Genomic DNA, 23590 nt, shown 5'->3' on the forward strand with positions numbered 1-23590 from the left:
TGTATTAGATTGAATAATTTTTGAGTGTTAAACTTACCTTGCATTCCTGAGCTAAATCTTACTTAGACATGGTATATAATTCTCTTTATGTGTTGCTTGACTTGATTTGCTGGTATTTTCTTGAGGTTTTTATATCCATATCCATACATAATAGATTTATTTTTAATTGTTGTAAAATACAGAACACAAAATTTACCATCTTGACCATTTTTAAATGTACAATTCAGTAGTGTTAAGTATATTCAGACTGTTGTATAACCAATCATTAAAACTTCTTCATCTTGAAAAACTAAAACTCTGTACCCATTAAACTATGACTCTCCATTTTCCTCTCTTCCGGTCCCTTGGCAGCCATCATTCTGTTTTCTGTTTCTGTGAATCAGACTGCTCTGGATATATCATATACATGGAATCGTACATATATGATTTTGCGATTGGCTTATTTCACTGAGCATAATATCTTCAAGGCTCATCCATGTTGTGTGGCAGAATTTCCTGTCTTTTTAAAGCTGAAAAATACTTCATAGTATGTGTATACCACATTTTGCTTATCCTTTTATCCATTATTGGACATTTATTTTCACCTTTTGTTGTTGTTCAGTTGCTAAGTCATGTCCAACTTGTGTGACCCCGTGGATTGCAGCACGCCAGGCTCCCCTGTCCTTCACTATCTCCCAGAATTTGCTCAAACTCATGTCTATTGAGTTAGTGATGGTACTTTTAGGTTTTGTTGACTAATGTTGCTGTGAGCATGAATGTCTCATGAGTGTGAGCATGAGTGTCTTTTAGACACTGCTTTCAATCTTTTAAGATATATACTCAGAAGTCAAATTGCTGGATCATGTCATACATAATAAGTTTTTGATTTTGTTCTTACAGTTTGTGTAAAGCCAAGATTCAAATATGGTCCACATATTTTGATTGGTCTTTGTCTCCTAAACCTCTTTTAATCTGTATCTTCTTCCTACCTCTCTCTCTTTTTTTTTTTTTTTTGTGGCTGCACTGGGCCTTTGTTGCTTTTGTGCAGGCTTTCTCTATTTGTGGCGAGCTGGGGCTACTCTTTGGTGCAGCGAATGAGCTTCTCATTGCAGTGACTTCTCCTTGTTTCGGAGCACAGGCTTTAGGCGCTCTGCCTTCAGTAGTTGCAGCACGTGGGCTCTGGAGTGCAGGCTCAGTAGTTGTGGTGCACTGACTTAGTTGCTCCACATGTGAAATCTTCCTGGACCAGGGATCAAACACATGTTCTCTGCATTGACAGCAGGATTCTTATCTACTGCGCCACCAGAGAAGTTCAATCTCTCTTCTTTATCTTGCAGTTTATTTGATGAGCAAACCAGGATGTTTGTGCTGCATGTTTTCCCATAGTCTAGGTTTTGCTGGTTGCGTTCTGGTGGGAACAAGGTGGTGTTCTCTGTCTTATCTGGTAAATGGATCTGTAGCCTATAGCACCTTCGTGGTGTTATGTTCTTCCTTCGAGAGGCACATGATGTGTCTGCCTTCCTTTTGTGATGGTAGCAGCCTTGAGTGATCAGTGTCTGCATCATTTATCCATTTGGCTTGCAAAATGATGATATTCTATTATTCCTTTTTTTATTTATTAGTTGGAATACTTCTTTAAAAGAGTTGGAATACTTCTTTAAAACTTCTCATCTGCTGTTTGGTTAACTGGTGATACAGTCTGCATAGGAAAGGCAAGATAAATACTTGATGCTTTCCCTTTACTTACAAGTTTTTAATGTAATGAATTGGTTCATTGGCCTCTCCCAGTGGCGACCACTTACTTTTGTTTGTTTTGGTATTGTTTTGAATTCATGTATTTAAACTTATGTGTGATATGTTTCAACCCATTGCAATTATTTTTCTTAAATATGCATAATTTTTTCCATTTTTGGTTCCTGGGAGACTGTTCATTCTAGCTCCTGAGCCTTTATGTTAAGAGCTAGTGACTTTGATAGCTTATTGCTATCAGTATAGATGTCCTGCTTGTACATTTCTTGTCCCAGACTTAGCATTAGTAATTTCTCCATTAAGTTCTGGTCCTTTTTATTGGGGAATTATTTTAGGGACCACCTTCTGAGGGATTTTTATTGCTGTTGGCTAAGTGTCAGTATGTGTCTGAAAATCTTCGGTGGCCAGAAGAGGGAAAACAAACTTATCACGAGTTAACACTGGTGCTTCCGCTACAGATTCAGACCACAGTGTTTTCACTTACCATTTTCTACTTAACATCTTTGTCCCTTTTTTTTCCTTCTTTAACAAGAGTGCAGGTTCTCCATGGTACTGGAAATGGAAGATGTAGCATGTCACAAGTACTCATTTGTTTTATTACACAATACCCAACAAAGTCTCAGAATAACAAAGCTAACACCGATTACCAAAGAGAATTTTTAGTTCTTTTCCACAGTTATTTTGTTTTGGAATATATATTCTACAAAAGATATATAGTCAAATTACTGTTTCAAAGTCCTTTGAAATAGCTCCTTTCTGTGTGGTTATGCCATCAACTAGATACACACATGGATATGTTATGTATTTTCAGTTTATAGAGGCTTTTAAAATTCATGTTCTAATTATGGAATATCTTTACATGATTCCAAAGTGAAATTTATGAAAGAAGGAAGTATATTCAATAAAGTCTAATCTCTCTCTCTCTCCTTCACCCTGTTGAGTCCTTTCCTTATAGCAAGCCATAATGATTTATCCTTCCTTCTCTGTTTTCTTACACGTTGAGTTAGGTACATATTTATATCCCTGTCCCGTTTCTCTTATAAAGATAATATATGCACTTTTCTCTGTCTTGCCTTTTTTTACTTAGCAAAATATCCTGGAATCATTCTGTAATATTCTGTAGACTTTTTTCCTTTTCTCTCCATTTCATAGTACCCACTTTGAGAATGTACCTGATTACAGACCCAGCCCTTTACTGATGACAATTTGAATTGCTTCTACTTTTTTGTTTTTATAAATCTGCAGTGAATAGCCTCATTTATGAATAAATATTTTCAGTTTCTTTTTCTAGTTTATCTTTTGGATAGAGTCCTAGAAGTGGGATTGCTGGGTCAATAGATACATTAATGTAATTTTGTTAGATACTGCCAGGTGTTCACCCATAAGGCTTGTAGTATTGTACATTCCTATTAGCAATGTATGAGTGAGTTTAGCCAACAAAATATGTTGTCAAACTTTTTTTGCCAGTCTTAGTGAAAAATTATGTATCCGTGCAGTTTTACTTTGTATTTCTTGTATAAGCAAGCCAGGTGAGATGTTGGTCTTTTTTGTTTGTTTATTTTCTAGTCTTTCTGATCAAGTCTGTTTTTTATATTTTATTTTTCAGAGTCAATACAGATTTGTATGTGAAGCTATCTTGAAAGTTTATGAAGAAGGATTTGTTAAACCTTTAACGACATCATCAAATAAATAAGAAAGCAAAGGTCTGGGAAATGTATTGGAAATTGCTTTCCATTATAGTCACTGTGCCATAACACTGCTCACAGGAAATGGTATCTAAACAGACGAAAAAGAAGAAGAAGAATTAACAAAAACTGAAAACTTCAGCACTGTTGCACTTTATGTTTTAAAGAAAAAGTCACTCTCTCAAAATCTATAATTCATGTGTTTGAAGACTATTTCATTCTTTGCTCCAAACAAATAGTGAATAACTGAGTATGTTCAGGGTAATTTATGACATCTTGTGGTGGTGCCATGCCGTCCCCTTCTGGTAGAATTGCCACAAACAAGGCTCAGAATTCTCAGCATCTCTGTTGTATACCTGTATCTTGAAAGCAAAAAGCATTCAACATCAGGAGTCAGCTCTGGTGTCTCCCAGTGATTCGTGTTCTTACTATACTGATGACCAGATGTTACTTTTTAAATGTTAGCAATATCATTCTCAATATTAGCCAATACACTGCCTATGGATGCAGCACATCTTCCCCTACACTCCCCCCATAGAGACCTGCTGTTTGGAAGAAGAAAGTGGAATTTGCTTTTCCCAGGAAATGCTGCACATTGTCCATTTACCAGCATCTTATAGAAAGTATAAATATGAATCTACAAATTTTCTTGAATTTAACAATGTAACTTAACATTTATCATAAGGTTGGCTTATTCCAAATCATGTGATTTCACATACTTGATGTAAAGGAATGCATGCATTGTGTCTTAACCCCTTAAGTGCCTTGCGACGTCTTTGTATGTCTAATGAAAAGGCACTCCTTTGACCCTACTAGGAGGTATGTATGTATATTGTACATTTACAGTTTTATGCATTTTGAATCAGTTCACCATTTTTAAAATGGCTTCTCGTATTGAGAGTTATGCAGTCAAAGGAGGGTAATGAAATTCTGTTTCTTACTCAATTCCTGTATTTTGCCACAAGAAGCCAAGATAATTTGTGACCTACTGAGTGAGTGCTCTGCTGCTATGGAATTATTCAAAACCTGCACATTCCTTTCCTGAGGGACAGGGGTTACAGTTTAGCAGCTGAAGTTAAAAGATGCTTTATTCTTCAAATTTCATATTTATTTTACCCCTACCTTTAGAAATGGCACCTAATATACACTTTGAAGTTAAACATATGAATAAGCTAAAGTTAAAGCAGCTAATTGTGACTTGTTTCTATCACTAACTAAATTATCCCTTTTTAGCATTCATTTCAGTTCTTGTCAAGCTTTGTTCACACTGGTCTGTTGATTGGGATACTACAAACAAGGAATATAACATTATTGAGTTATTTCTAAATGTAATCCCTCAACAGCTAAGATGAGGACTTTCTTGTCATTTTGTGTACAACTACTCCAATTTATATATACTTATTAAGTTATAAGCATGTTAATATGGAGAGTTTTGATTGTCCAGCCTGATGGAGGACCTGATAAGAGTGTGTATATTATCCTCTTCAGGTTTTTTCGTTGTTTTTTTCTTTTTAAGTCCTCAGAGAGATAGAACTTTAAAATTATCTAGTTTTAATATAAGTGGGAATTTTCTTGGCTGTTGAAATGTTACATTACAAAATTACTTTATATGGATTATGGTTAAAATAGATTCATTTACCAGTGGTTTCTGAATATTTCTGTATAGTCTTGATAAAATTTACAGTTGAATGGTAGATATTTTGGAACGTCATTTAGTGTGAGCGGGAAAATGTACATTTTTAAATTTTTGGCATAATCTAAATGATGTTATTTCAAATGTTAAAAATCCATAATAGTAAATCTTACGAAGTTAAGTCCTAAACGTTAATAGCCAAAATACCAAATACATTGTTGTATTAAAATATTTTACTTTTTTTTAAAAGAGAAAAGTAAGCATAACCTTTATGTCAAAGTGAAATTCTTGTATCTGTTTCTGAATTTCACAGTCAAGACAGTATAAGATAGTAAATAGCCACACAGTCTTATTTGAACATTCCATTCTCTGCCAACAGATAGGTGTGATTTAGACTGCTGTATGACATCATGGTAAGGTGAAATGTGAAAAAGTAAAATGTTGGGAGTCTACATAATTAGTAACTGTTTTGGCAGTAGTTTTTTACCTGAATTAAAAAGAAAACCTATCCTAACTGTATGGGCAGAATATGACAACCATGGACAAAAAGGTAAAGTTGTATAGATGTAAGCAGATCGTGGTGTCATGTTTTTTGACTTAGGGTTACATTTACACTTTGGAAAGTAACTAATCATTTATTGACAATAAGCACTGCTGCCTTTGTAAATCATTAATGCCAGTTTTTAAATGATAATATATTAAAAATTTTAAATTACCTTTAAATTTCTCATATATGAATGTTTCTTCTGGGAGCTACACCCTGTCAGTATTTTTATGTACAGAAAATATCCTTTTTCAAAGACATATTTATTAGTAACTTAAACTTAAATTATCCCTACAGCTTTTTAAAGTAAACATTGCTAATTATGATTCCCTGTTCACCTAACAAATAAGAGTTTATGCCTGATATTTTTTGGCCACGCCTTGGGATCTTTGTTCCCCAACCAAGGATCGAACCCATGTGCATGGCAGTGAAAGAGCCAATTCCTAACCACTGGACTTCCAGGGGACTCCCTGCCTGGGAATGTTTTTGATCTGTTCATAAATCTAAGTAGAGTTCTAGGAATAATCGCAGTTTTTGTACACTTAGTAGTTCTAGGTTCCATTCATATCAATGTAATAATGTGTGACAAAAATGCCAAATTCCTTGTATCTAAACTACTCCCCTCTCCAGCAGCCAACCCTGCCTCCCCCAAACAACCCACACGTGCAAGAAATCAATGTTGCTATTCTCACAACTGGAAATAGGTCCTGGTGAATCAAAGGACTTTTGTAAATGCTAAGAATGTTTGTAAAAAACCTTGCCTCTGATTCAGGATGGTTTTACCACGTTCTTTGAAGGTGTTGTGTTGACCATCTGACTTGTGTCAGCACTGTGTACACAGGTTGAGGAATATTCTGGAATAGACTGCATTCATAAGAAGAACACTTAGTATTTATTAAATCAGTGCATAATTCAAAATAAAGGCAGAGTAAATAGCGTAAGAATTCACTTCCTTTGTACAGCCTGCTGGCACAAGTAGGAGGGCGGAAAGGGTTGACCATGTTGATTAAGAGTAAAGAGAAAATTTATATATAAAAACTGACTTCGAGTGTATAAAAATATTTTAAGCCATTATGACAGCTGCTTGAAGATTTCAAGTACTAGTATATACACATAGAGATGTTTTATGCGATTATGCATTTGTGTATTTCACCAAGGCTGATACAAACAGGGGTAAAGGATTATGTTAACTATGGGAGTTGTTTATAATCTCTTGGCAGGTGATTAGCCAGGTCTAATCAGCTATTTGAACAAAAGTCTCCCGTCTCCACTAGATGTACCACAACCTGAGAGCTGAAAGAAACTTGAAAGATTTTATCAAGGCTCACCTTCTATTACTATAGGTAACTTGTGAATATCATAAATTCTTGTGAAGTTTATAGTCTATTTCAGCTCAAGAATTATACTCAGGCAGTATTTTTACTTAATTTAGAAAACAAGTAGGCTTTAAAAAGCAATCTAATTAGGGCTCCACTCTGTCTGCTTGTCATGCTTCCCTGACTAAACAATAGCTTTTGTCAAGTATTTGGGCTGATGGACATGCAGTGTGAAAACATTTGAAAAAGCAAATTAGAAGACTGATTTTTTAAAAGCACTTGAAACATAGAACGAAGATTTCGAATGTATGTCCACTTAAATAATTTATGTTCATAATGTGAACATGTAGAATTAAAGCATTTATATTTGTTTTATAATCTTAAATCAGGAAGGAAGAAGGAAATAAGGATTTTTAACAATGTTCTGTGTAATATCTGTGTTTTGAATATTTAAAGATATTCTGATGGTAAGGTTGCCAAAGTAGTTTGAATTCATAAAAATTATTTATACCACAATAATGTGGGATATGTTTACACCTCTTTTATTTTGTAGTAATTATTTTGTAGTTCTGATCAATTTGCATTTAAGTCATTTACATTAAGGAAAATATTTGTTAGAACAAATACCTTTTAATAATACAAGAGAAAGATAAATTGTGCCACAACTTCTGTATGTAAACGACCACATCAACAAAGTAACTGCTTTATATTAATATAGCTTATTGGTTCTCATGTGTGCTTCAGCTAGCCAACTACAGTTTCTGCAACCATTTTTTTTCCTGGTATTTCCTCTAAGTAAAATACCTATGTTTTAAAACCCATTGGATTAATTTTATCAAGTATCAGAATTACTGATCTGTTGGCAAAGTTTTATTGGTGTCTCAGTGTGATCACAACACAGCTTGTAGCAACTGTTTTATAAAGTTTTTAGAGAATTGTATAGCTCCAAAGGAATTTGTATAATAGCAAAATTTATTTGAGGGCTAACTGCTATTAGGCAACTTCAGCAATTTTACAGAGAGCTCATGAAGTTAATCTCAAAATTGTACTTTTGGGGATTAACTTACTTTACAATATCTACAACTATTTTCAACACATTTTACTATACATAGACTTCATTTTTCTCAGTAGCAATTCCTACAGTAAGCCTTACAATGTTATCAAAAACAATCCCTATTTCAGTGAGAAATGACACATTTTATTTTTATAATCTGGGTGAAATTGTTGTGGGTAGACACCAAATAGTTATTTTTGTTCCCATATCTAAATTTGCTGCTACTTATTTGTATGCTTTTTCTACAGTTTATTGTTGATTTCAAAAGTTTGGTGGTTATTGTTATCTTTATTGTCGTAATCTAAGCTGATTGGGCAGCCAGGGGTACTGGGGTACAGTCCATCAATGCTGACTAGGCAGGGTTCAGTGAATAAATAAGTAAACCAGTTTTTGTTTGTTTTGTTTTTTTAATTTACAAAGTGAAAGGTATTAGCAATATTGCAAGTTTAAGACTATAGTTTTAGGAAGAGGTTCTAATGTGTTCCTAAAACCAGTACAAGAATGAAAATGTTTGAAAGCCTTGTTTTGCTCATAGAAAGTTTCAGTTAAACACTGTAGAATTTTCCTACCTATTGTTGTGTAAATGATATAGAAAATATTTTTCTATGGACAAAAGATTGAAACTGTTAACTTCTTTTGCTTTGTTCTTTAAAAAGGAAAAAAAATAATATTTGTATGTCTTTCATGCTGTAAAGAAATGAATGTATCTTTCAAATGTTACTAGAATTAAGACTTGATCTTAAGGGTAAGGATACGCTTTGTTTTAAAAAAAAGTTAGCAAGGAATTGAAAAGGAAAGAGTGTTTCCCATTTCATTATACAAAATGCAATTTTAGAAGAAAATGTCACTTTATTTATAAACAATGATCATTATTGAAGCATATTTCAATATTTCAAATACCTTCTTTTTCACTTTGCTTTGTGTTAGCTCTAGAATAGAAATTTTCACAAAAAATGTGTGTATACTGTTTTTAAGTATAAGATTATTAAATTGTAGACCTCTGGTTTGGGGGAGTGTGTGTGTGAGGGTAAGCATTCTGCTGCATGTGTTTACTGTGAAGGAGAGTTCTCAGGCTCCGTCCCTGTCTCAGCCGCAGATGAGGACAGCTGTCTGGAGTATGTGACTTCGGTGAAGCCAGAAAAGTGTGGCTAACACTCACCACAGTAAATCAGTGCAAAGGCCCTGACAGATAGTTTGTTTTTTATTCTCAGTATTTTGGACAGGTAAAACCACTGAGCCCAACTCTGACCTATAGCAGTGGTGTCTTACATGGCTGAGGGTTTATTAATTTAGCTGAACAGAAGAAAAAAAAAGCTCTACATTTTAAACCAACAGGTATGATTAATTTGTTCAACAATTTCTTTGAAAGGTAGTATTTATTATTCATCATGCACTGAGCTTGACTCAGCGGGGCCTTTATTATTTGGGCTCCTACTTCCATTTCTCCAAGGTAAAAAAGGTTTTTAAACTTCCATTTATCGTAGTCTTTATGATGTAATATTTTCCTTCATTAATTTTTGTTATAGTTGTTAAAAGATTAATATCAGGCCCCCTTAACCCTGAGAGTTTCCAAAATTTAGCAGATAATCTGATAATCTTAACTAAAATGTCACATTGCTACATGAAATTATCACCGTAAAATCATTAAGGAGACTCAGCCCTACAATCTTAGGCTAAAATAGGTTCTGATTTGTTTTCCCTAAATTCACTGTAGGCACGCTTGAACCCATTTTACCTGTTACTAAAAGAAGCTTCTTCATTTCTATTCCTGAATTGTGTTCCAGTTTTTTGCCAACCCTTCAGCTAGTTGACAAGATTACTCAAGCTTCCTAGTATCCAATAGAGTAGGTCATATTTCATTGCTGAAATTGATTTTTTGAATTTCAAATAGCACTTTATTTCAAGCTTACTACTGACTTAATTTATACATTTAAAGATAAAATTTATCCTAGAGTCTTGTAAATATGGAAACATATAACATTAGCACGTAGAGCTCATTGGATTAGACCCACGTTTAAATGCTTTACAATGATCCCTTGATCGTTTGATATTTAAAAGGTAACTTGTGTGATTTTAGCTTTGCCACTCTTCTGTAATTTATTTGGTACAATAAAGGCTACCCAGTTGACAGTCTTGCTGGACTCTGAGTTCTCTCAGCTAGCTTCAGCCACATTTGGTTCACTAAAATCATTCTGCTTTGCATTTTTGTACATTACATAATGAACACCTGGAATCCATTTGTTTTGTTTTGAGTTGTACTTAGGTGATAAGTCAGTGCTTCACCACCAGTAAGTTGAAAGGGGCAAAGTTCTGACACTTTGTATACATGTTGAAGGGCAAGATTTAAGAGACTAAAAGTTTACATTAAGCTGTTTTCCTTTTCTGTCATTAGAGTATTAGTGCTTAGGCAAATAAAAACTGTCCAGCCTGGTGTTCCAACAGCATCAGGATGTTGCATATTGTAATCTTTTCAAATAAGAAAAGCTAGTCTTTATTTTCTACAGTGTAGGCTTAATTTTTAGGACAGATAGTATATGATAGACTCATCAGTGATATTTTTAAGTAGTAGTTTTAAAAATAGTATTTCTATGTAGAGACTGTTTCAATTTGGAATTTTTTTTCTTGTCACAGGTGCTATATGTAAATATGAAGGGCAAAAAGTCACCTAGTTAAAAGTCTAGTTAATTTTCTAATTAGATTATGATTTTACATTGTTTGCTGCCATTTCACGTTTGGTTGTACTGAACTAGTAGCTAAATGGGATTAGCCCCTTAACTTTTTAAATTCTCTTCCCCTATTTCACAAAAATACCTCTTTCCCTATGGTTTTCCGTAATTAGGAGACAATCATATAGTTCATTTAAAATCTGTGAACTTGAATTTGGTCAACACTGGGTTATTTGAAATCATCACTATGCATTCTGTGCATTTGTCACTGCAGCTTACTGTGTGCTTGAAAGACCTTGTGGATTTGTCTTAATTTCCGTGAAAAATTAGAATTCCTGCAATGAATATTATGTACTAACAGCAAACAGGATAAAAATGTTGGTTTGCATTGAAACTGTTTAACCCTGAAAGCAATTTTATGTGAAATGCAGTCATTATACGTATTTTCTTGGCCACGATTCATTTTGACTGAGAAATAGTTGTTCAGGTTCAACGTGAAAAAAACTCTAGCTGTGACTTTAAATTGTTCAATTGCAAAATAAAGATGTGCTTTAGTAATTTAAATATAAGAGTTTTAAAGACTATTTTATGGGAGTTTTCATTGTTGGGCTTTTCAAATAATGGTTATTTTCATTATTGGGTGATCATAGACTAGGATAATGCTAAATGCAAATTTTATTTCTAGAATTACTGATGTAGTGGTTGTATTTGCGGGTGAGTGGGTGAGTCAGGAACTAAAAGGGGTTTAGAAGATTAAACCATGTCTGATGAGACGCTCCTTCTTCACTGGCCACTGCTGGATTCCTCTCTTCTCCCAGCATTAGCCTCTCTGCTCTGGTATTCCTACCATAACACCTTGTCAGTCAAGGTAAATGACCTTTTTTTATGTGTCTGAAGTCCACTTGCCTCATATCTTCCCTAAGTACATTTAGGTATGCCATTTCTCATCTATAAAAATTTTTCTTGGAGAAAATTAACATTTAATTTTATCTAGAAATAAAGTGAAAGTGTTAGTTGCTCAGTCGTGTCTGACTCTGTGACCCCATGGACTGTAGCCCACCAGGCTCCTCTGTCCATGGTATTCTCCAGGCAAGAATACTGGAGTGGGGCTAGTCATCCTTTCACCAGGGAACCTTCCTGATCCAGGGTTTTCCACATTGCAGGCAGATTCTCTACCATCTGTGCCACCGGGACAAAAGTAAATGCCATGCCTCTGTTCTTACGTGCATGATACTAAAGCTTCAAATAGTATAATGAGGACCCATGAGGAGTTATGAAAGCCTCTGTCCCATACCTTTGCCAGGGGATCTTCCCAATGAAGGGATCTAACCCGAGTCTCCTGCATTGCAGGTGGATTCTTTACCACTGAGCCACTGGGGAAGCCTGCCCCTAAGAATAGTCCCCCTCAAATCAATGACAGCCTCTTAATTTCTTGTCTTCTAGCGGAAAATATTGCACAAGTATTTGTGTGTACATGTACATTTTGTTAAGCCTGAAGGAATTGTACAATATATTCTGCAGCTTGCTTTTTCATCTTTAAAACATTTCCATATCAACACACTCAGGTCTACTTCATTCTTTTTAATCACTGCCTTGACCTCCATCATACAGATGGATATGCTATAGTTTAATTTCTTGATTTGTTTGTAGTTTATACTGTATGAACAGTGCTGCAGTGAACATCTTCAGGCAAGTATTTTCATTAAAGATTTGCAAGTCTATGTATAAGGTAAGTTTCTAGCAGTAGGGTTGTTAAGCCATTGGGCACCTGCATTTTTAAATGTTAATAATTGCTCTCAGAGAAGATTTTTTTAGCTTATGCTTCCACCAAACTTAGGAAAATATCCGTTTCCCCACATTCTAGTTAAGACTGATACCAAGCAATTTATTTGCTCATCTCATACATGAATTATTATCTTATTTTGACCTACAGTTCACTCATAAAGAGGTTGAATAGATCTTTATATCTTTATTGATCTCTTTATTTCTTGTTCTCCAAATTCTATATTGATATCCTTTGCTCACTTTTATATTAGGTTGTTTAATGTTTGTTTATATGAGATGTTGGAAATTAGTCATTTGACAGTCATATGTTGCAAAATGTTTTTTCTTATGGTGTTCTTTGACTTTATTTGGGTCTGGGGAGGACATGATATTTTTAATAACTTTTATAAAACAAATGTATTAATCTGTTCCTTTATAAATTCTGAATTGCATATACTTGCACAAAGCTTGCTCTAATTCCTACTAATATTCTCTGTGATGGAAGCTTTCTTAACTAGCATCCAAATACCCTACTCAGTGTACTAGCACTCTGCTTTCTGCTCATGTTCTCCCCTTGCCACCACTGACTGCTCTCAACTATGTGAGAGCTCTGCTAATTCTACCAATTCTGTTGGAAGCTTACTAAAATCAGTTCTATTTGCTAACCTACATATGCAAATATATTTATCTATATTATATCATTTAGAATTACCTGTTACCTAAACCAATGAAATGTGCGTGTGAAAAGGGGTAGCATTTTTCGAAAAGCTTCTTAAAGGTGTCACTGAAACTTTGTGAAAGCCTGAAAATTACTAAAAATTGGTATGAGCAAGACAGTTAGACTCAGGAAGCAATAGTTAGAACTAGACATGGAACAACAGACTGGTTCCAAATAGGAAAAGGAGTATGTCAAGGCTGTATATTGTCACCCTGCTTATTTAACTTATATGCAGAGTATATCATGAGAAACGCTGAGCTGGAAGAAGCACAAGCTGGAATCAAAATTGCCGGGAGAAATATCAATAACCTCAGATATGCAGATGACACCACCCTTATGGCAGAAAGTGAAGAAGAACTAAAGAGCCTCTTGATGAAAGTGAAAGAAGAGAGTGAAAAAGTTGGCTTAAAGCTCAGCATTCAGAAAACGAAGATCATGGCATCCGGTCCCATCACTTCATGGCAAATAGATGGGGAAACAGTAGAAACAGTGTCAGACTTTATGTTTTGGGGCTCCAAAATCACTGTAGATGGTGATTGCAGCCATGAAATTAAAAGACGCTTACTCTTTGGAAGGAAAGTTATGACCAACCTAGACAGCATATTCAAAAGCAGAGACATTACTTTGTCAACAAAGGTCCATCTAGTCGAAGCTATGGTTTTTCCAGTAGTCATGTATGGATGTGAGAGTTGGACTCTAAAGAAAGCTGAGCACCGAAGAACTGATGCTTTTGAACTGTGGTGTTGGAGAAGACTCTGGAGAGTCCCTTGGACTGCAAGGAGATCCAATCAGTCCATCCTAAAGGAGATCAGTCTTGGGTGTTCATTGGAAGGACTGATGTTGAAGCTGAAACTCCAATACTTTGGGCACCTGATGGGAAGAGCTGACTCATTTGAAAAGACCCTGATGCTGGGAAAGATTGAGGGCAGGAGGAGAAGGGGATGACAGAGGATGAGATGGTTCGATGACATCACCAAATGAATGGACATGGGTTTGGGTAGACTCCGGCAGTTGGTGATGGACAGGGAGGCCTGGTGTGCGGCAGTCCATGGGGTCACAAAGAGTCGGACACAACTGAGCAACTGAACTGGAATTGGAACAGAAAAAAAGACGATATACTTGGGGTCTGTTTTTTGCAACAAAAACTAAGGGATTATAACTAGGTTCAAACATTAACATGTTCTCAGAGCTGGGCCTGCACATAGCACTGTGCACATAAGTAGACTTCAAGATTCACAGAAATGTATCAGAACTTTTCAAAGCCCCCTCTAGACACCTTATGGAAATGGCAGCTGACTCCAGTATTCTTGCCTGGGAAGTCCCATGGATAGAGGAGCCTGGCAGGCTAGAGTCCATGTGGTCGCAAAGAGTCAGACAAAATTGAGCAACTAACATTTATTTAACTGGACATCTTATTCCCAACTTCATTTTGAGCCATGAGTTAGGTCAAATAAAGTAACAGTTCTCTGAGGACAGGGTTTGAAGGAACTCTGACTCTGTTCTGCTCCCACCAGGGCCCTTTCGCTGCTGGTTTTAAGGCTGCAAAGGAACTGGGGAGAGAAGATGAGACTCAGGCCAGTCAAAATGCCATAAAACTCACTGCTCTTACCAAAATTCAGCTCTTTTTCTTGAATAAACACCTCTGGATTGTTGCAAAGCTTTGGTTAACATCCAGAGTTTTAAAAAGTTAATTCTGACCATGTTTTATTGTTTGGTGTTTGCTGTTCTGAAGGAGAGGATTTTCCAAGGTTCTTAACACTGCCAGTTTCATGGACTCTGCTACTAAGTCACTTCAGTCGTGTCCGACCCTGTGCGACCTCATAGACGGCAGCCCACCAGGCTCTCCCGTCCCTGGTATTCTCCAGGCAAGAACACTGGAGTGGGTTGCCATTTCCTTCTCCAATGCATGAAAGTGAAAAGTGAAAGTGAAGTCGCTCAGTCGTGTCCGACTTTTAGCGACTCCATGGACTGCAGCCTACCAGGCTCCTCCGTCCATGGGATTTTCCAGGCAAGAGTGCTGGAGTGGGGTGCCATTGCCTTCTTCATGGACTCTATTTAGCCCATTACTTTCAGACTCCTTGTTTTTCAACACATTCACCGACCATGTTCTGGTTGACTCTCGTCTGTTGCCAGGAATGGAATCCATCCTTTGAGAATAAAGATTTGCTATCACTGAGAAAACCTAGAAGCCTATGAAGTGGTTACTGCCTAAATAGCCAGCTTCACTTCCCAATACCCTCCCACTGCTTTCTCTGGGATTAACTGTGCTAAGAATGAGGTTCAGTGCCCCTAAAAGGCACATCTCCCACCTTTGTATTTGATCCTCAGAGCTATATTTGAGGATCTCCATTTTACAGGTGAGGAAATTAAAACACAGTTTATTCTTTGGAAGTTAAGTAGCTAGTGAATGGAGGTGTCTGATTCTACAGCCAAAGTTAATATTCTCTGAGAAATTATTTTTTAAAAAATAGTACCAATTTATATGTTTGAAGTTGTTTGAACAATCACTGTCATAACTTTAACCTGACCTCACGTTCTAAATCAGTGTTTGGAAAATAAGCATTTAAAATGGATGATTCTCTTTTTTTCCTCCAAAATTAAACTTTTTTTTTTTTTTTACAAATTGGAGTTTAGTTGCTTTACAATGTTTTGTTAGTTTCTGTGTGTGCGTGCTCAGTCACTTCAATCGTGTCTGATGCTCTGAGACCTTATGGATTGTAGCCTTCCAGGCTCCTCTTGTCCATGGGATTCTCCAGGCAAGAATACTGGAGTGGGTTGCCCTACCTTCCTCCAGGGGAACTTTCTGACCCAGGGATTGAACCCGTGTCTCCTGTATTGCAGGCAGTTTCTTTACTGCTGAGCTACCAGGGAAGTCCCTCTACTAGTTTCTGCTGAACTGCAAACTAAATCAGCCATATGTGTATATATAGCCCCTCTTTGTCACGATAGCATTGCATGGAGTTCCCTGTGGTCTATAGTAGGTTCTCATTAGTTATCCATTTTAAACACAGTATCAACAGTGTAAATATGTCAGTCCCAGTCCTAATCTCCCAATTCATCCCACCCCTTCTTTCCTTCCTTGTTCTCTACATCTGTGTCTCTATTTCTGCTTTGCATATAGGTTCATCTGTACTACTTTCTAGATTCTAAATTTATGTGTTAATGTACAATAATTTGTGTTTCTCAATTCTCCTTTCAAAGGAATTTTGAGGTTTGGTTTACGTAAAATTAAATGAAATCCTCTTATGTATTGAAATAGGTATAGCATCACTGATTTTAAGATCTGAAAGAGACCTCAGGAAGTATGTGTCTTACTCACCTCATTTTATAGATAACCGACACCAGGAAAGACAGGTGCTTGTCCTTGTGAATTCAGGGCAGCATGGTCCTGTGTGACAAAATCTCCAGGTGACTCAGGTGCACAGTAACTTCTAGAAGCTCTGTGCCTTGGCTCCACCCCTCTTCTCTCAGTCTCATCCTGGTTTCACCACTAGGCAAATCTGATGGGAAAATGCTTTCACTTCCGCCTCTCTGTTACTCAATATTGTGAACTTGCCTGGAGCCATCCAGGGTTTTCTGAATTTTTTTCCCTAACAATAAACAAGGCGTGTCTACCACCAGATCAGCAGTGTTCTGTTCCAGATAATTCTGAACAAAATGATGCATGAAATATGGATTCATGGAATATGAATGCTCAGGTTTATTGCCCTGAATCTCCAAAAGTATGGAAAAGCCTGACTTTGTGCTTTGGAGGAAGAAGTGATTTGACTTCAGTTTATTTTGCATGTCCCATCTCTGCACAGCTCTACCCCAACTCTCCCCATTCTTTTAAGGTGTCCTTCATTTAGCCTGTGTGGCTAATACTTTAGTATAAATGAGTTTAAGATCTTACTCCTGCCAGGAATACTTGGAAAGAGAGGAAGGGTGAACTTGCAGACATGAGATTCTGGCTCAGGAAAGACTTAGCTGAGTAAAGGAAGCCACGCAAGTGCATGAACCCAGGTCCAGGCTACAGACCCTGCTGCACTCCTGACCCCGCCTCTGCCACTGGCAGTGCATAAGTACCTTTGTTCCTTGGACAGTAACATTTACATTATATGTAGTGTTGTGTGCTTCTGAAAACATTTTCAGATAAGTTATTTTATGCCAGTCTCATAACTGCCCTGTTAGGAAGGTGGTATCATCCTCATTTTACAGACTTAAAAGTTATTTTGGATCTTTTAGCTTCTGAATTGAAGTCTAGACTCTGCTGTATGCTAATGAAACTCTTAGTGGTATTTCCTGATGAGTTTTTGTGTTCTGTTTTTTTACTTAGGTGCATATTTGACTAGTTAGTGCTCCTCTGATCCAGTGTTTGGAAAACAAACTCTTCCTGATTTCCACTGTCCAGTCAGTCCTAAAGAAATCAGCCCTGAATATTCACTGGAAGGACTGATGTTGAAGCTGAAGTTCCAATAATTTGGCCACCTGATGTGAAGAGCTGACTCACTGGAAAAGACCTTGATGCTCAGAAAAATGAAGGCAGGAGGAGAAGGGGACGACAGAGGATGAGATGGTTGTATGGTATCAACAACTCAATGGACATGAATTTGAGCAAGCTCTGGGAGATAGTGAAGGACAGGGAAGCCTGGCGTGCTGCAGTCCATGGGGTCCCAAAGAGTTGGACACGACTGAGTGAACAATGAACAACAAAAGGGTCTTTTCTTTCTTTCTTTCTTCCTCTCTTTCTCTTTCCTTCCTTTTTTTCATGGCTTAAAATAGCAACAGATATTTATTACTGCTCATAGTTTCTGTGGGACAGGAGGTAGGTTGTTCTGACTCAGTCACAGATACATATTGGTGGGGCCTTGTCACAGGAATGCTTGAGGGGCTGGAGCATGGCCCCCCTACATGACTGGCAAGTGGGTGCTGGCTGTTGGAGGGGGGTTCTCAGTTCCTCTCCATCCAGGTGGCTACCTATGGCTTCTTGAGTATCTTCACATGGTGGCTGCTGGCCTCCAGAGTGAACAATTCAAGAGTCAAGGCAGACAGGACAGTGCCATTTATTGGAAGTCACACTGACTTCTGAATTGTTCTACTAATCACCAAGGGTCTTTTCACAATGGAGGCTTTTGGAAGGCAGGGCCCCTTTAGCCTCCAATAAGACTGACTCTCATTCTGGAATTCTCTCTGCTCTGGATGCCTCAGCATGAATGGCCCCACCAGTGTGAACCAGTTCAGCCAAATTGAGAAAGTAAGGAGCTTGGAAATCAGGACAAAAGGAGAGGATTTTGTAGACTTGGGACATTTCCTCATTATTTAAAGGGCTGTGATGTGAAGGAGCAACTATCTTCTTGTGGGCAAAGGCGGATTTACCATGAAGATCATCAGGTTTAAGCTTTAGGGCTCCTGACTTGTATGGGCCCCTTCCAAGACCCTAATTCTCATTTTAAATCTTTAAATTTGTCTTATTTCACTTAAGCCACCCCCCCACCCCACCCCAACTGTATGGTTTTCAGAACTAACAAAACCTGGATCCACTCCTTTCTGTGGCTCCAGAGAGAAAACCAGGACCTAAAATACTGGTGGAAATCTAGAGTAAGGATGTTCATTAACTAGAGGAAAAATCTTTCCATGGCCAGGACCATTCCACCAAAAGTGGGTTATTCTAATCGGCACTTTCAACACCTTGCCCACAGTCATTCTTCCTAATAACACCCTGTCTTTCCTGCTAATAGATCTTTGACTTTTTAAAGAAGCTGATAATGAGCCCTTAATCTCAGAGACAGCAGGATCTCACCTAAACCCCAAGTGTGAATTTTAATTGGTGTAAACCAGTGATGGTATCCCTTTCTCCTGCTATTTCAGGCAGTTAATCCCATTCAATGAGACAGGGTGTGTTGGGACGTCCTTCCCTGAATTAAAGACACAGCTTTACTAGGAATTTACTAGTGGTCCAGTGGTTAAGACTCAACACTTTTACTTCTGTGGACCTGAGAGTTCAGGAAACTAAGATTCTGCAAACTATACGGTGCAACGCCACTCGGCCCCCACAACCCCTGCCAAAAAAAAAAAGACAAGGCTACAGGAAGAGGAGATATTTTCCCCGTTCCCTTTCATTTCTGAAACTCAGAAAGGAGAGCTGGAAACACTGCAGCCCTCCTGTGGTCAGTAGGCTAGAAGCATAAAAACCAGAATCAACATACTAAGGATGGCAGAACAGAAAAAGTAATAGTTTAGGATTCTATAGGACTGTTGACCTGAAGCACTATATGCGGCCAACTACCTTTAGATTACTTAGGTTGAAAAAAAAAAAACCTCATTTTTTAAAGCTACAGTTAATCATGTTCTCTATTACTTGTAGCCAAGTGTATTTTTACTTAATTCAGTTGTGTTTAAGGAGACCGCATTCTCTGTCTCAGGTAGGAGGCAGTTAGCAGGCTGCTGCTGTTGCTGATGCTAAGTCGCTTCAGTCGTGTCCAACTGCGCGACCCCATAGATGGCAGCCCACCAGGCTCCCCCATCCCTGGGATTCTCCAGGCAAGAACACTGGAGTGGGTTGCCATTTCCTTCTCCAATGCATGAAAGTGAAAAGTGAAAGTGAAGTTGTTCAGTCGGGTCCGACTCTTAGCAACTCCATGGACTGCAGCCTACCAGGCTCCTCTGCCCATGGGATTTTCCAGGCAAGAGTACTAGAGTGGGTTGCCATTACCTTCAAGTTACCAGGCTAATTCACCACAAAACAGGAATGTCGCAGAGGGTATCTATGATTGAAGAGAGGATTTGGTGAGGGGATGAATTGTTACAGGGAATAATCTTTCATGATCAGAGCACACCCTCCTATGACTTAGGTCCTTAGGTTTCATCCACCAAGATTTCATATTTCTTTCAACCTATAACAATCTTTCTCAGCCTATTTCTCTCACCCCAACACCACCCTTGATGTGCATGCTGTATGCTAAATTGCTTCAGTCATGTCTGATTCTTTGCAGCCCCATGGACTGTAGCCCACCAGGCTCCTTTGTCCATGGGATTCTCCAGGCAAGAATACTGGAGTGGGTTGCCATGCCCTCCTCCAGAGGATCTTCCCGACCCAGCGATCGAACCTGAGTCTCTTATGTCTCCTACATTGGCAGGCAGGTTCTTTACCACTAGCGCCACCTGGGAAGCCCACCACCTTTGACAGGAGGCAGCAAAAAGGATAAAGCGGAATGGGAGAAGAGGACCCTTTCTCTAAACTAGTGTGCTAGGCAACAATTTAGGAAAATGAAGCACGTTTATAAATATTGACAGAAATGTTTCCATTGTTGATCAGTAAACAGAAAAAGTACAATACAGCTTTCACATGTATAAACACTGATAATGCTTGAGTAGAGACAGCCCTGATAGACTGAGTGGATGGCGCTCAAGACCAACAGTTTTCAAACAGTGGAATCTAATTCCTGGGTCTCAGGAAAGCTTTCCATGGGGTACATGGCCCAGATAGTTTTTTATAAAAACTTTTTACTATGGAAAAAAATGTAAACCTGTACATAAAATTTCAGAATATTTTAATATTAATATTTTAATGATTATATCACCCAGCTTCATGCCCTGGCCCTTTTTGGTTTCATGAACCACTTCCCTCCCCCCATTGATTTCTGCTGTACAGGGTAGTGACTCAGTTATACATATATATAACTTCTTCTTTCATTTTCTTTTCCATTATGGTTTATCACAGGATGTTGAATATAGTTCCCTGTGCTATGTAGTAGGACCTTGCTGTTTATCCATTCTGTATATTATAGTTGGCCCCTGCTAATACCAAACTTCTAATCCATCCCTCTCCTACCCTCTCCTCCTAGGCAGTCACAAGTTTGTTCTCTGTGTCTATGAGTTTCTGTTTTGTAGATAAGTTCATTTGTATCATATTTTAGATTTCAAATATAAGTGATATCATATGGTATTTGTCTTTTTGACTTGCTTCACTTAGTATGATAATCTCTAGGTCCACCCAGGGCATTATTTCATTCTTTTTAATGGCTACATCATTGCTTTTTTATTGAGCTAAAATTCAAAGATGACTTATTGATGAAGCTATTTTAAAAAGTAGAGAAAGAAAGCTTCTCTACTTTAATACTGTAAATGGAAACAGTGACAGACTTTATTTTCTTGGGCTCCAAAAATCACTGTGGACAGTGACTGCAGCCATGAAATTCAAAGATGCTTGCTCCTTGAAGAAAAGATATGACAAACCTAGATAGCATACTAAAAAGCAGAGACATCACATTGCCAACAAAGGTTCATATAGTCAAAGCTATGGTTTTTCCAGTAGTCACGTACAGATGCGAGAGTTGGACCATCAAGAAGGCTGAGCACCAAAGAATTGATGCTTTCAAATTGTGGTGTTGGAGAAGACTCTTGAGAGTCCCTTGGACAGCAAGGAGATCAAACCAGTTAATCCTAAAGGAAATCAACCTTGAATATTCATTGGAAGGACTGATGCTGAAGCTGAAGCTCCAATACTTTGGCTATCTGATGTGAAGAGCCGACTCATTGGAAAAGACCCTGGTGCTGGGAAAGACCGAGGGCAAGAGGAGAAGGGGTCAACAGAGGATGAGATGGTTGGATGGCATCTCCAACTGGATGGACATGAGTTCCAGCAAACTCTGGGAGATAGTGAAGGAAAGGGAAGCCTGGTGTGCTGCAATTCATGGGGTTGCAAAGAGTTGGACATGACAGAGCAACTGAACAACAACAATAACAACTTTAATACTATTAGAAAAAAAAAAAAAAATAGAGGTGGAATCTTGTTCCTATCCCTGAAACTGACCTTGCTTTCTGACATGCTTCACCCAATAACAGAGAACAGAAGTGACTTTGTGTGATTCTGGGCGTTGTGCTTAGTAGGTCTTGGAGCTTCGGTTTTCACTCTGAGGGGCTTGAGTCATTTCAAATACCCTGCTGGAGATCCCAAGACAACCCAGTTGCTCCTAAGAGGCACCCCAGCTGAGATGCCACACAGATGAGTGAAGCCCTTTGGGCAACTCCAGTTCCTGTTGAATTGCCCCAGCCCACAGCGCAGAGGGCAGAAGCCAGCTGTGCTTACCAAGCCCAGCTGTTCAGACTTGGGGTGGTGCAGGGTCAAACTAGCAGTGCCAAATCCTAGGAAGAGCCCTTCTTCCAGCCAGCAGGTCCTCCCCTGAACTCCTCGGAGCTCTGCCCAAGGTCTGGGGGCCCCTTCAGTTCAGTTCTGTCCTGTCTGACTTGCCTCTGTCCCAGGGCTCTTCCCTCTGCCCCTACCCCTAGCCACCCTGCTTACCGAGCAGGCCATGCAAGGGCGCGCCTTCACCTCCTTCAGGCCCTCTCTCCAAGACTTTCCTGTTTCCCTACCAGTCTGTGTAAGATCACCAGCCCTCCCTCTGTCCCGGCTTCTAGTTTTCTCTGTGTCATTTAGCAATGCCTAACTCTAGTACCTGGGGCTTCCGCGGTGGCGCAGTGCTAAAGAATTTGCCTGCCCATGCAGGAGACACAGGAGACGCAGATTCAATCCCTGGGTTTGGAAGACCACAGGGAGTAGGAAATGGCAATCCCTGGTGGCTCAGAGGTTAAAGCGTCTGCCTGCAATACTGGAGACCGGGGTTTGATCCAAGGGTCGGGAAGATCCCCTGGGGAAGGAAATGGTAACCCACTCCAGTATTCTTGCCTGGAGAATCCCATGGACGGAGAAGCCTGGTGGACTGTATTCTTGTCTGGACAATCCCATGCATGGAGGAGCCTGGTGGGTTACAGTTACAGTCCACGGGGTCGCAAGGAGTCGGACACGACTGAGCGACTTCGCTTTTCACTTTCCAGTATTCTTGCCTGGAAAATTCCATGGACTGAGGAGCCTGGCGGGATACAGTCCATGGGGTCGCAAAGAGTCCGACGCGACCGAAGCGATTTAGCACGCACGCACGCATCCCTAGTGCCTAAGGAGAACCACGAATAGTGCTGAATTTTACTATCGGTGACATTCACTTTCTCTTTTTCCTGCCAGCTCTGAAGGCCTCCGAGGGCTCTTTATGCCCCGTTTATCCGTGGTATCGCCACTCTCCAGAATACATCCTGGCCCATCTCAGGCACTTCCCTGAATTCTCCGTATACAGAAAGGATGCAACGTTCCCTGTTAAGCAGAAATATCCTGTTTCCTGCCGCTACCTTACTGTTCTTCTCGTCTCCAGAATACAGCCCGGCAAGTAAATATTTGCTGACTGAAATTTAATTTGTTGAAGGGCTGACAGCATGTCCTAGCGGTACCTGACGCCGGATTCCGTCTGCAGGGTAAGCCGCCTCTGTGACAGGACTAACGTGGGGGTGCAGCGAGCCGGACCCTCAGGAGACCCGACTTTGGCAGCGCCCCTTTAAACCTGCGGTCAGCTCTCGAACCAGGTCGGCATCGCCGCTTTAACCCGAGCATCGCCCCGCCCTGCCATTTCCGGGGCGGTGTCATTGCCCATTTAAGAATGGCGTGCCCCGCCTCTG

At 38.9% G+C, this 23590-nt stretch overlaps 1 protein-coding gene across 6 annotated transcripts in view; it reads left to right on the forward strand.

Annotated features, from left to right (window-relative positions):
* Window positions 1-11210, forward strand: part of PTPN4 (protein tyrosine phosphatase non-receptor type 4) — a 190545-nt gene extending 179335 nt beyond the window's left edge. For 5 of the 6 annotated variants that reach the window (XM_025001008.2, XM_059893120.1, XM_025001011.2 and 2 more), the window contains exon 27: window positions 3335-11210. In XM_025001008.2, the coding sequence (XP_024856776.1) occupies window positions 3335-3421 (87 nt within the window). In that variant the 3' untranslated portion in view covers window positions 3422-11210. The remainder of the gene's footprint in view (window positions 1-3334) is intronic. The other variant, NM_001192946.1, reaches the window with a different exon arrangement.
* Window positions 11211-23590: the final 12380 nt, after the last annotated feature.

Source organism: Bos taurus, chromosome 2 (assembly GCF_002263795.3).
Source record: "Bos taurus isolate L1 Dominette 01449 registration number 42190680 breed Hereford chromosome 2, ARS-UCD2.0, whole genome shotgun sequence".
In the NCBI taxonomy this organism is placed as follows: domain Eukaryota; kingdom Metazoa; phylum Chordata; class Mammalia; order Artiodactyla; family Bovidae; genus Bos; species Bos taurus.